At 32.7% G+C, this 15266-nt stretch overlaps 1 protein-coding gene across 1 annotated transcript in view; it reads right to left on the bottom strand.

Annotated features, from left to right (window-relative positions):
* LOC124366110 (5-hydroxytryptamine receptor) overlaps positions 1 to 15266 on the bottom strand; it is a 417902-nt gene that overhangs the window by 7754 nt on the left and 394882 nt on the right. Inside the window, exon 3 of the mRNA XM_046822376.1 lies at positions 7960 to 8093. Coding sequence (XP_046678332.1) covers positions 7960 to 8093 — 134 coding nt within the window. The remainder of the gene's footprint in view (positions 1 to 7959; positions 8094 to 15266) is intronic.

The following is a 15266-nucleotide window of genomic DNA, read 5'->3' as shown; positions in this document are numbered from 1 at the left end:
TTGATTTGTGAAAACTCTCACTTAGGTGTCCACGAACAGCCAGAGAGTAGTGCGCAGGTGCCCCGTCTTGCATAAAACCACATTTCTTGGCGCCAATGCAAGAGGTACATCATTAAGCAGGTTAGGTAGCTTGTCTTTAAAAAAGTTCAAGTACACCACGCCATTAAGCCTGGGATGAAGCACGAATACGACTAAATGATCTGCTAAAATTCCAGCCCAAACATTTACTGAAAACTGATGTTTGTGGGCAATTAGGTTTGATAGCATGAGGATTTCTGTCTGCCCAAGTGTGGGTGTTATGGAAGTTAATGATAGCTGTTCTTGTAAAGTGAGCCTCATCGGTAAACAAAAGTGTATTTAAAAAGTTTGGATCAGCACATTTTCCCAGAAGCCATCGAAAAAAAACAACACGGGGAGCGAAGTCTTGTGGCAAAAGAGTTTGTACATGCTGGAAGTGGTATGGGTGTAACTGGTACTCGTGTAGTATTCTCTGAATATTAGATTGGCTGACATTTGAACTGTGGTGACAGTTATATAGTGCTCTTTTCAGGAAATCAGAAATTTCATTAAGAAACTAACTCTTATAATTCGACAGTCCTACATGATCGGGCGATGCCTGCACTACCATGCTCCGAAGACTTCAAAGAACCTGTTTCAGATAGGCGTTGATGAATAGTGGCAAAAAATCTTGCGCTTGGACACCTGCGGTTAGGAAAATTTCTCTTCATACAGACGTCTTGCCTGCAGCGTCCCAAACCATACACTAAATGCATGTCTGCTAATTCAGAGTTTGAATACACATTTGTATTAACTTAACATTTTGAGTTAAACAGTAAGAACAAATAATTTCAGGATCACTTAATTACACCAGGTGAACTGAAAACAAAGCAGAATCTTTCGCCAGCCATTACTCACTGATGGAGCGTTTCCGGACCTACCTTTATATAAAATTGTTTTCTTATTTTTAGCTCTAAAAATCACGTCTTAAAATATTTTACCATATTTTTGACTCACCCTGTATATATGCGTGATTACAGAAAATCTGACTATATTTTAATTTATTGCAAAAGAATAAAAAAGTATTCAGAATCGAAAATCAAGACCACAATTATTGTGTCCTAAAATAAAATCGATTGCCTTTTATGCCTAAGTTTGGATTCTTATTGGCTAACAATTTCAACCAAAATATTTATCAGTTGTTGGCTTTAAATTTTTAAGTGCACTCAAATATAAAATGAGCGCAGACTTATAGGAAAATTCATGCTGGCTGATCTCAATATTGAAGAAGGTATGAATACAATTTTATTGTCTATAGAAACTCCTACGTTTTGTACGGTTTCCAATTTATAGCCTATTTTCCCCTCTTTTTTAAGCCTCAGCTTTAAGCTATGATGGCTTCATTGAACACTGGCTATCATGTTTATTCCTGATTGGCCCTCCCCGGGATTTGAACCCGTGATCTCTCAGTTAGCTGTGACTATATCCATTAGTCTACGGAGGAGCACAATAGCCTATTTATTGTGCTTTGTACAACATTTCATGTGTTAAAACCTTCAAAGTATAATCTTTACAAACAATATGTACACTATAATAAATTGATATCTGTAAAAATGTATAACAGGTCTTAATGCGATACAAAAGTAAAGTTTTTAAAGCAGCTGGAATCCACAATTAAATGTATTTAAAAATATTACCAGACACTATGTTCAGAAAGATAGTTTTAGTTTCTCTTTGTTAAACGTAAGTCTGCAGGTTCATTTAGTTAAACTTTACGGCTTTGAGAAGTTTTCCGAGGTCAAAGAGCTTAAGTTTAGAAACTTATGACTCCAAACTGCAAATGAAATGAAATTTTAAAGGAAGACAAGATGTTTGTTCTCTCCTGTTCGCCCAAAAAAACTAATCTGCTAGTAAGATACAAATCTATACTGTTCAATACAACTGTTCAATAATGAATTTATATACTGTATAATTTAATATGCTTTAGACAATTAGTAACGTCATTTTCATAGACGCTTGTAAATATACAGTACGATTAACTAGTATTGGTCCTAAAATATACGCTATACAACTCAAATATTGTGTTCAATATACTTCTCACTTGTTTTTTAAATTTATTTTCAAAATGTACAAAGTAAGTGTTGATTTTACTTTTTGGTTTATTATGTGCTGAACTTTAGAGAAGCCTTTCACTCGAGAGGCTATAACAATTCTATGATCATCTGTTTCCTGTCACGAACTGTTCTATAGAATTAAAATTTTACATAAACCTTCCTTTTTCTTAAGCAAAACTGAAGCTGATGCATGTCACTCCATATGCTTTGGCAGATTTTTAGTGAGAATCTTTCAATTGGTCTTATGTTAACCATCATTGCAACGACAAAGTATTAAAATTAGTATGTTTAATGTAACTACATGTGATTTACTAACACAACTACGCCTGTAAAATATACATACATAATACTAATACATATACTATACATAAAATATGTACAGTATATGTATAGTAAAATATTGCCTGCAGTTTCAGAGAAGCATATTACGCGATACTCAGTGTGACGTATCCCTGCCTTGTAATTAAACTAAAGGTACAGAAGTAAATAAAATGTTACTGAAGGTTCAATAAAATTATTTTGTTAGTTTTGTCGCTTCTGTTGTCAGTGATTAATATAATTCTAAATTGTAGCATTTTAACGAGTAAATGCATTTTAATTATACTAAAACACTTAAAATATTTCTTGATTTCTCAGTAGGCTGTTACAAAATATACCATCTTCATATAAATTGCGCATGTAATGAAAGCCGATTAAATTAGGAAAACAGGAAAGTAACTATATTGTTACACTGGCAAAGCTCTTTTCATTGTGAACACTTCTGGAAGAAACTATCAATATTATGAGATAATGACCAAATAAAATGGTAGATTTAAGTTTTTTTTTTTTTTTTTTTTTTTTTAACAAAAACATTTACCTGCATTCTAAATAGCGTGTTCAGGGCCAAAAACTCTTTGGCGTTTTAAGAGAAACAAAAATCGAGTGTTCGCAAACTAAGCGTTTTTGTAGTTAGTAACATAACTACTTCCTATGCTATGGTCTGTAGATAACGCTATAAGGATCATGTTTATTATCTATTTAAGCCATTCCTAGTTATAGATTCAGCTATTAAACCTAAGGTTACAAGTTACTTATGACAAACTTGATCACATATTAACAATATGAGTTCTTTTGCTGTGTATATTATGATCTTTAAATTTAATTTATAAATTTCTCTAATACAACAAATTAAGCTTTTATACAGTAGAGATCTGCCTAAAGAGAAAGGAAATGTAAAAATTTGAATATTGATAATGATTAAAGAAGCAATATTAGTTACAAGACATTAAGAAATACATAATTATCATTGAGGTTGCATTTAATTTTTCGATCTATATCTAATTTTTGGCTACCTGTGTTTACTATTTTACATGATAATATGTCATATGACCATTTTCTTCATATTTATTTTGCAAATTTTGAATTGCCTTACTTGATTATCCGTGTGACCAAAGGAAACATTTTCGCTAAAAGCTCATTCAAACACCATTTAGTGACAAACTATATCTTCGGATATGAAGCTTCATGAATATAAAACTGTAGCTATTCTAGATTTTGAGATAACTTATGGACAGGGTGAAAGAAATATATGTTTGCAGCTGTTACAGTATTAAGGTTCACGCTCAGCAAATCAGGTTCATAATCTATTTCTAGAAAAGGAATTATGAAGTCACTTTAGAATGCAACAAGGAACATATCAAATCCACAGTTTTAACAGATCATTTTATGAATCCACTAATACCTTTTCATTCAATTTTCTTTCATAACTTTTGCTCAACAGAGAACTTATAAAGTATAAAATACATAAAAATCTTGATATATTTATATAAAAGCAAATAATGTTTATAAAAAGAAAGGCATTTAGCTAAATTCTACCTGAGTGTTAAAAACATCACATTTCCTTTAAACTATTTACAATATTCCTTTGCCACATCAACCACGCATTTTCCAGCCGCTGCCTTACTGTATTTACTGTCGAGTTGACGATATCAAAGTACGTGAATGTTTACTTTGCCTAATGGCAGTCCACGCCTTTCTGCAATTTCCTTTTAAGCCAGCTATAACATGTAATATCTAAAATTAGTTTGAAAACTGTTTTTCAATTTCATTTGGTTTTAATTCACACAGAAATAATGTTAATAATACAACTTATTAGGTATTTGTAGAAAGTAATAGTGCTAGTTTACATAACGTCAGAAATATTACCTGTGCATGGCTAAATAAGTTTTCTAATAATATGAGGCCTAATACAAACCAAAAGATTATTCATTTGTAAAAAGAACTGGATCCTTATGATCATGGTTTTAACCTATATAAACATTTACTTCTTTGTTGTTGTGAACTCTAAAGAAATTACTAGGTAATGAATCAAAATTTCCTATGGATTTTAGTAAAAGGTTTTTTTCTCACACGTTTTTATCTTTACTCATGTAGATTTTATCTACATATTAAAATTTACAACAAAGTAAAACCAATAAATTACTCCCATTATAACACATTGTTTTGCTATTTGCAACAATATCAGACAGAGCAGATGTCTCATCCAGAGAAATGCTAAAGGTTTGGGTCTTTGACATGGTTCAAAAACGTCTCAAAATCTAAAAATAAATAATCTAAAAGCATACATTTTAACACATATTTTTAATACCTCAGTGTTCAAATATAATGTATAATGTAAAAATCAAATTTTAAGTATTTTAACTTTTTTAAATTTGTAATTTAAGAATTTATTCACAGGCTTTTAAACTTAATTAAATAAACTATACTCAAATATAATACAATTGTATTGCAACTATATCCGAATTTCCGGATTTTATTAACTGTAAGTAAAATATTTTACTTCCTAAGTCCGCCAAATTCTTATACAAAACGTTTAATATTTGTGTCAATAGTATATACACCCTTACGCAAGTCAATATTTAGTAATAAATATACATTTTAACCATATGTAAATAGTATGAGTTACTAATCTTACCTAGCAGTTTAAGAAAGTAAAGTTATCAATAAAGACATCTTTAAAAATATAATTTTTATTTACGTGAATTTAAATATAAGAAGATAATAAAACCATTTAAAATGAGTTTACAAATGAACAATAGTACCGTGAATATAAAAGTACGGAATAATGCTTCAAAATACTTCCAGATTTATCTACATTTAAAAATAACCTTTCATTCCATATGTTTTATACTGAAATATTCTAAACAATAATGAAAACACTGATAAACAATTGTGCACGGTATAGAAACTTTTATCTCAGCGTACATTGTTTAAATCCATTGTTTAAACACAAAACACTTAGTTAAGTCCTAGTTTGTTTTGTCTTACGTTCCATGTTTACAGGAAGAATTATAAATACATAGCTCTTTTGTTGATTACAGACAATGCATCGTAATTGTGGAGGAGAACAATAAAGAAATTACACATTCCGCGCCAATAGGCACAATATCGTTATTTTTTAGTTGGTTTCATAATTTACAAAATGCGTTTGAACAATTTCTGTGTTTATTACAGGTATCCGAGGTAGTTGGAGTTAAATATTTGAAATAGTACTAACAAAGTATTTTTCTCATCTTAAAGTTTGTATTTGTACTTATTACTAGGCGGTATACGCAACTAACAATAATGTTAGACCACCACTACTTTAATCAACTGCAAATCCTTGGTATCAAGTACGTTGTATTTGGCACAGGTATTATTTACAACACCTTTAGTCCTATAACTGTTTTCGATTCATAAAGACACTTTAAAAAATCTTTATAGAAGTAGATATTTGATGTACGCTCATTCATCTTGTACTAGGAAATGAACGCATTTTAAACTTCAAAAGTGCAATACTACCTTATCCCCCTCAAATATATATATAGGATGCATTAAGCTTTTTTTAATACCTTTTATTCTGAAGTTATTATTGGTTTATAGAATTCAAAAATTAAAAACAAAAAAATTATCATAAGTACATAAATATATGAATATATTTTGTCCTTGTTTCAATCTACAGTTAAACATTACTTTTTACTCTACTAAATGTTTGCGAGGAGCGTCACCGGACACATAAATGTAGATATTACATGTCTTATTTTGGAGCGAGTAGGACAATAATAAGTATGGACCTATTTCCCGAGAGTAACTACTGTACAATTACATCTAAAGCCAGTAATTATTCGGGAACATTAGCCTAGTATAATACCAAATATTACCTAATAATTATTTGACCTTCAACGCTCAAGAATAGACCTTAGCCATATTTTCTAAGTAAATATATTTGGATATTTTGTGCAGTTTCAATATTCAATATACAGTATTATTTATGCTAAGGAAGTACATCTTCCTTATATTCCAGAGCTAATATCTCTGGTTGTCACTAAAGAATGTATGTCTTTAAAATATAAAACCATAACCTACAAATTGTTTCTACAGACACAGTATATTTCTGCATCACAAATTATTATTATTTATTACCTTAATATTGCAGTCTAACACCCTGCCTAGCTTAAATTCTGAAAGAATTTATTTTCCTTAAATTTATTTTAGTATTATCAACATAACACAGTATAATAGTTTAAAGATAAAATGCCAATAAGTGCCTAGGAAAAGTTTATTTCTGAAACTTTAGAAATAACAATCATGTAACAGAGTATGTATTCAGAATAGACGGCCTAATAAATATTATTACATACCTTGTTAAAACACTTAATATATATATATATATATATATATATATATATATATATATATATATATATACTTTTACTACTACTCCAGCCTTTGCATGCAATTTTCAACTGAATAATGGGTACTTCATAGGCATATTATTTATAATAGCCTAATAAACACTTAAAAAATTATTGATTGTGACTGGAAGACGTGATCTAATTAATTTCGAAATAAAAAGAAATGTTTAAAGGCCATTAGATAGATACAATGAATTCGGAGAGTGGATGAAACAATAAATGTAATCTTCTCCAGCACTAAGGTATTCCCGATACTATAGTAATATTTACATTTTTGCTATGTAAAATGTCTTCTTCCGCTCATTGTAATCTATTTCCAGCCTGCGAAATCTCTGTACCAAATTAACGATTTCATTACTGCCCCGTTGAAAAAATATGCATACTTAGGTTTCGAAAGTCTTTTTGAGTCTAAAAGCGTCTACTTCCGTTCAATTTAATTGTACCTCTGGTCTATTTAATCTATTTCCGAGGCCATAGCAATGTTTGTAATATCACTGCTATTAAAAAATATATTTAATACGATTGTCTTATCTGGTACAACATGACGACTATTGGTCTTTGTAATTTACTTCCGGTCTACAGTGTGTTTCTAAGACAAACTAGCGTTAGCTATTTAGTCCAGATCATTAAATATATACATAGCTATTTTATAAATGTTTTCCGTGGCCAAACAGCTTCGAGTTCCAGTCGTTTAAATCTACTTCCTGTGCATAGATATTGTTTGTAATATTTTCCCGACTAAGAAAAGGTTTATATAAATATAACTATAACTTATAACTATATACAGATTTTTTTCGGACATTTGCCATCGTTCAGTGAAACAAAAAATCTGCTACACTACGTTTAGAGGTCTGCAATCTGACCTCTTCTTCAGGTAAATAACTAACCTAATACATTATTACAAACTAGGATGTAAATAAAAAATAAAATTCAAATAAATAATCATATAAAGATTGTACTCTAGTAAAATTGACTACTGCTCATTGCAGTTTACTTCCAGTCTAAGATGTTTTAGAGGTCTAGTAGCGTTAGCGTTATTATTGTACAGAACATATTTACATACATTATTCCAAGAAGTATTATGTGGCGAAAAGCGTACACTTACATTTAGATTTTGTATTATTGGTATGTATTACCTCGTATACGGCTCCCAGAGGCATGACTAGGCAGGCTACCATGAGGTCGGCAACAGCAAGGGAGACAATGAGGTAGTTGGCAACATTCTGGAGGTTTCTCTCCAACAAGATGGCGGCAATCACGAACACATTACCTGAAATTACATAAGATCATTAACAGATCAAATAGATATAAAGGTTTTTTTAATTAACAAATATAAGATGATAAATGTAGTTGTGTTACTATTTGCCTTAATAGTCGATTACTATATAATAACTTTTTTTTTATATTTTGCAATATACTAAGAACACAATTGACCATAAATAAATATCTTTTATTCGTATAAAAATGCTGAAGAAGATGGGATTTGAATCCGTGCGAGTGTTTCTGTGAGACGAGCTTTGAGGAGGTAAAGAAACTCATCACCAGTGAAGACGTACTTGCTCATTTTAACCCTGCCTTACTTCTAACACTTGAAAGTGACTCATCACTAGTGGGCCTAGGATTATTTGTTTTCCCACAAATATCAGAATGACACCGGCATGTGTATTGCCTATGATTCACGATCATTAATATAATCAGGACATAAATATTCCCAGATCGACAAGGAAGCATTAAGTATAGATTGTAGATTAAAGAATTCTTTTCAATAATGTTACGGTAGACGTTATACATTAATTACTGACCATAACCCATTAGCCTCCATCTTTATCTCATCTAAAACTCTGCCATCTATCTAATCTGTATATTCAACTATGCTCACTTCTTATCTGGATTCGTTTACGATATTGAATACCGAAACCCAACACATTAATACGAATTATTTGGAACTATGAATCTATTTAATAAAGTAATTGCTGAAGAAACACAGATTTTAACATATGATACATAATGGAAGGAGTACAACATGAACTGTTTTTGAAACATATGGGTACACTGAGAATGAATTAACTATTCAGTATGGGTGTATACTCATAGGCTGGAATGTAATGATTTCAAACTCTCTTGTTAAACATGTGCTTCATGAACTGTATATATCACATTATTGGCTAAACAAAGATGACGGCTTTAACGCGGAGTTATTTTTAATTCAAAAATATGTAGATGAATATTGATGATATAATGACTTCTTCTTGACAATGTGTAGAAACTAAGAATGTGCCACCAATAATTGTTCATCCATGGGTAGCACCCTCAGGTATTGTGAAAGAATAAATGTTGACTATGTAGGTCCTACCGATGGGCAAACAGTACCTGATGTGGATGTCTTCACTAGGTTGATTTAAGTAGTGCCTAATCGTATAACAACAACAACATGGACAGTGAATAGTAAGGAAACTATTTCAAAAATTTGGTTTTCCCCACAGTTAATTTAGGACAAATGCACACAATTTGCTTCTCAGGAGTTCGTAAATGCGTCTGACATTACTCACAAGAAAATAGCACCGTCCCGACTTGCATTACCAAATGGAGAGATACGTCCAGACATTTAAGATGAACATCCTCGCTTTGGCAGAATAGAAGGGAATTTAAAATTTAAAATACATTTCTAACGTAACTTCGGAAAATCTCCAAATGCGACTGGCACATAATCATACCACTTAAAGTTAAAGTAAGGAAGTAGAGTGAGAACACGTTTTTGTACTCAAACCAGAGTTAATGACAATTCATAATTACGAAGATATTACAGTTGGAACTCGGAAAGTTCTAATGGTTTGAGATAGAGTCCAAGTGAGAGACTATAGTAATAGGAAGGAAAAGTGGAACTTCGGACGAACGAAATCAAGGGAAGGGCTTGTTACCTACATATGTCAGAATGGATGATGGAGAGTAATGGAAAAATATACCAGGTAATCAAGTGCAAGATACCCCAACAACATTAGAGATGGAAGTGTTGACATATGAAAGTTTATTTTATTATAATCACACGTTTGTTTTGCTTTTTTAATTTACTCACAATTCCATTAACTACAAATATGTTATATTCACATTTTTAGGGGTCACATTATTTTAAAATGAATCACATAAAAGGTCGTCAAGCGGTTATAACTCCTCTTCTCTAATGAACTCTGGTAAATCTAGGATACAAAACCAGCTTACTGAAATTGCTCTTATAGTGACACTTTCTTACCATTTTATTATATAGTCATCAAAAAGTATCTCCAGAACCCAATTTTAAGTGTCAGGGAATACAGTTAATTATTAGATGTCAATGATTCAATTGTCAGTTTCAGTGTCTCATATTAATTACAGTAAGAGTTCATTTAAATAACAGCTTTTCAAATATTGTCATATTATAGGACACTTAGTTTATATGTGTAATGCGATTGTACATTTATAGCCAATTTTAAAAAACGAGATATCCTTGGAAATTAAAATTGATTAAAATCTTTGTTGAGGCTTGCAAAGTTTTAATCGAAGTAGTCGTTTATTATAGCTATATGTTACGATATAATACAATAATTCACATCCGTTTTTCAAGAATTAAAATTAATTGTAAAATATTTTTAATAAAGAAACTTAATAGCGTATATCTGCTAAACAAAGTAGAAAATATGAAAAAAAATATATTTTTCATTTCCGGTAAGAAACCTTTGCACTACAAATTCCTTTTTGTTACACCCTGTGTGTATATTCCAATGCTAATAACTAAAAACTATTGGTAAAGTTTCATCTGTAACTTCATACATAAGCGCTGTATTCTAAGTTGTAGTGATTTGACTGTATTCAATTCTGGTGTTTTTTGTCTTCGATGCAAAGTCTGGTATGTGCTAAACTAACGTATAACTTGTATACTTTTGATATTTTTTTACATTAGCTTGTCTATCTCAAACTTGCTTTCAATGTTTAAATTTTCTTCCATATAGCTATTATTTTATATGGTTAAATTGTGCTCTTTTTACATCTACAAGGTAACAGGCTTCGCTCAAGTCCATAGTTCAATCCGGTTTTGAGACAGATAGAAAAGAAATTTTGTTAGAATCTTTCCTGATCTTTGCTGAGGAAAATGTACCAGTTAAAAAAAAATCTCCAATTCGTGTTTGAGAAAACCGATATAACCAAAGTTGACCCAAAAAAACCGAATGAAACCAAAGTTTATAACCCTCAGTTATATACTTTGCTAAGGCACAGCCAACTCCCATGGAGGTAAATGCACTATTATCAAATATTATGTTCCCTTCGTATAGGAATGAAGCTTAATGACAGTTTTAACAATACAGGTACATTCGTTCTCGAGATACTTTGTGGTAGACAGAAAAAAAAATTTTAAATTTTACAGTCCCCAAAGTGATACGCTTCGCTAGCCCTCAGCCAATAAATAAGTAAAACATTGGTTACTATATACAACCGTGGATTAGTTTTATATATAGCTTTAAATTAACCACATAGCTAAATTCAAGTTCCTATTATTAGGTAGATTGAGGTGTTGAAGAAAGCGTGGGCAGGTAATGTAGGTGTATCGAGCATTAATTTTTTAGTACCATCAGCCTCTGACTCCTTTAACCCTCCCTTATTATTTAACGTGACGGCTTTACGTTCCATCCTTTATACGTCATATACCTAATTCAAAATGTCTAAACATTTATTATCCTTCAACAATTATACTTTAATTTTTATGGAAATCTAGATTTACTTTAAAATGTATATTTTATTGTAATGCTTCAATGCCTCCCAAAGCCTGTACAAACCCCACTTATTATAGTTTAATTGAAAACATAGATCCTCACTTGATAAATGTATATTATACTTATTTTTAAAATAATAATGTTAGGATGCCAAGGGATACTTCCTGCAAATCTCCATAATTTTGTCCAGTTACTTACAATGAAAAGAATAATTAAATCATATTTCTCATAAAATGAAATAAGGGACTTTTTTATTACTTTTTATAAGGGACGTTGTACCAAAGGGACTTGTATATTAAAAAAATTGCAAAATGAGGAAAAACAGAAAGACATTTAAGAACATGGATTTAAGATATATACAACTTAGAGGATTGCAAAAAATTATACTTCGGAGTACAACAGACCTAGAAAGATTGAATCTCCCTGCATCTCGCAAGTTTATACAGTAAGTGTATCATAAGTGAGTTCTGTTACGTTGTGGAATACATGGGAAAAACTTTTCACGATTTAAAATCACGTAAGTTATATTAATAGACAAGACAAAAAACTAAGGTAACATTAACTAAAACATCTAAAACTTTATTTATTGAAACTAAAAAATAGAAATAAACTCGTACTTGATATAAAAATAACCATAAACTGTTGTAAATTACTAATATGAACTATAGTAGCCTGGGGCTTAAAGACTTTGCTTCAGTAGTCTAAAATTAGTCTATACTAGCTATTGCAATCTAACGAGTCATTGAAATAATTGGTGTTATTTCGATGACTTCTTTTTTAGATTTACTCGCAGAGCTACTGTAATATCCTTCATTAAAAAATTAAAAAAGGTTTCACCCGGGGCTATCATCACAATCCCGCAAGAATATATAGTTCCTATATAACCCTATATATGTAGTTAATTTCATACTTGATCACATAATTGTCATTTGATATTTGGTTCGTATACTCGTAGAATCATAAAAAATAAACCTTTACCTAATATACAGAGGAGATATACACTTTAACAGTGCTTCGTATTTTCATTGGTATAAAGAATTTGGAGCTTTTGCGTAAGTGTCCTATTTATAATACACTTGTAGTGAATTTAAATGAATTTATAAACAATAAATAATTGACACGTAAAATACAGAATTATTTAAAGTATACATTTTGTTTCATTTTAACAGCTGATAGGTGATGGAAGCAGCTTCAAAGTGTTTAGTAATGCAAAACCCGAGTCCTATATCCTCACCGCTGATCCCGTTGAGCCCTTCCTTGTAAAACCGAGCACGCAGTGTTCAGGTAAAATAATGCAAAGTGTTAAATAATGCTTGTAAAACCGAGCACGCAGTGTTCAGGTACATGATAGGTGCTGGAAGCAGGATCAAAGTGTTAAATAATGCACACCCCAAGTCCTATATCGTCACCGCTGATCCCGTTGAGCCCTTCCTTGTAAAACCGAGCACGCAGTGTTCAGGTACATGATAGGTGCTGGAAGCAGCATCAAAGTGTTTTTGCACACCCCAAGTCCTATATCCTCACCGCTGATCCCGTTGAGCCCTTCCTTGTAAAACCGAGCACGCAGTGTTCAGGTACATGATAGGTGCTGGAAGCAGGATCAAAGTGTTAAATAATGCACACCCCAAGTCCTATATCCTCACCGCTGATCCCGTTGAGCCCTTCCTTGTAAAACCGAGCACGCAGTGTTCAGGTACATGATAGGTGCTGGAAGCAGGATCAAAGTGTTAAATAATGCACACCCCAAGTCCTATATCCTCACCGCTGATCCCGTTGAGCTCTTCCTTGTAACACCGAGCACGCAGTGTTCAGGTACATGATATGTGCTGGAAGCAGGATCAAAGTGTTTAAATAATGCACACCCCAAGTCCTATATCGTCACCGTTGATCCCGTTGAGCTCACCTTTGTGTAAAAAGAGGACGAAGTGTTTAGCTAACTGATGGGTGATCCGCATCATCAACGTGTTTGTTTAATATTGCAAACCCAGAGTCCTATATTCTCACAGCTGATCCCGTTGAGCCCACCCTTGTAACACCGAGCACGAAGAGTGTAGCTATCTGATAGGTGCTGGAAGCATCATCTAAGTATTTAATAATGCATACTCCGAGTCCTATATCCTCACCGCTGCTCCCTTTGAGCCCTCCCTTGTAACACATAGCACGAAGTGTTTAGTTACCTGATATGTGCTGGAAGCAGCATCACAGTGATTAATAATGCAAACCCCGAATCCTATATCCTCACCGCTGATCCCGTTGAGCCCTCCCGTGTACCACTGAGCAAGAAGTGTTCAGCTACTTGATAGATGTTGAAAGCTGAATCAAACTGTTTAATAATGCAAACCCCGAGTCCTATAACCTCACTGCTGATCCCGTTGAGCCCACCCTTGTATCACCGAGCACGCAGTGTTCAGGTACCTGATAGGTGCTGAAAGCAGCATCAAAGTGTTTCATAATGCATACTCCGAGTCCTATATCCTCACCGCTGATCCCGTAGAGCCCTCCCTTGTAACACCGAGCACGAAGTGTTTAGCTACCTGATAGGTGCTAAAATCTGAATCCAAGTGTTTAATAATCCAAACCCCAAGTCCCATATCCGCACCGCTGATCCCGTTGAGCCCTCCCTTTTACCACCTAGCACGCAGTGTTTAGCTACCTGATAGGTGCTAAAAGCTGAATCCAAGTGTTTAATAATGCAAACTCCGAGTCCCATATCCGCACCGCTGATCCCGTTGAGCCCTCCCTTGTAACAACGAGCACGCAGTGTTCAGGTACCTGATAGGTGCTGAAAGCAGCATCAAAGTGTTTCATAATGCATACTCCGATTCCTATATCCTCACCGCTGATCCCGTAGAGCCCTCCCTTGTAACACCGAGCACGAACTGTTTAGCTACCTGATAGGTGCTAAAATCTGAATCCAAGTGTTTAATAATCCAAACCCCAAGTCCCATATCCGCACCGCTGATCCCGTTGAGCCCTCCCTTTTACCACCGAGCACGCAGTGTTAAGCTACCTGATAGGTACTGAAAGCTGAATCCAAGTGTTTAATAATGCAAACCCCGAGTCCCATATCCGCACCGCTGATCCCGTTGAGCCCTCCCTTGTAACAACGAGCACGCAGTGTTAAGCTACCTGATAGGTACTGAAAGCTGAATCCAAGTGTTTAATAATGCAAACCCCGAGTCCCATATCCGCACCGCTGATCCCGTTGAGGCTATAATAGACTGTTAATAGATTCCTTTGTAATTAACCCATTAAAATATTATTTAAATGGTGATAAATTAATAAAGCATCTTATTTTTGAATCACCTAATAATAGTAGTGTAGTGCGTATAATACTTAAATGTAAGCATCTTTATTCCTGTCATATTATTCATTTAATTATTTCTTCATATCTTATTGCTAATTATTTTTAGAGAAAAACATATACGTTTGTCTGTTTATTTATTAAAGTCAGTTTGTTTCATCTATTTATAACTCATCTAATTTCTATTAAATTTTTCGATTTTTGTAAAAAGTTGCTCAGTACAATATGTAACTTTATTTACGTCATAAAAATGTACTTTAAATTAAAAAGTAGATCGAGTCGTAACAATTTTATGTTGTTTAGTTGATTTAAAATTAAATAATAAAGCACTGGTTGTAACAATGTATAAAAATTAATTGCATTAATAAATAGTTGTTAAAATTTATGAATTAAAAGT

This window comes from Homalodisca vitripennis, chromosome 7 (genome assembly GCF_021130785.1).
Source record: "Homalodisca vitripennis isolate AUS2020 chromosome 7, UT_GWSS_2.1, whole genome shotgun sequence".
Taxonomy (NCBI): domain Eukaryota; kingdom Metazoa; phylum Arthropoda; class Insecta; order Hemiptera; family Cicadellidae; genus Homalodisca; species Homalodisca vitripennis.
The sequence above is the reverse complement of the archived record's forward strand: the minus strand, read 5'-3'. Positions and strand labels throughout refer to the sequence as shown.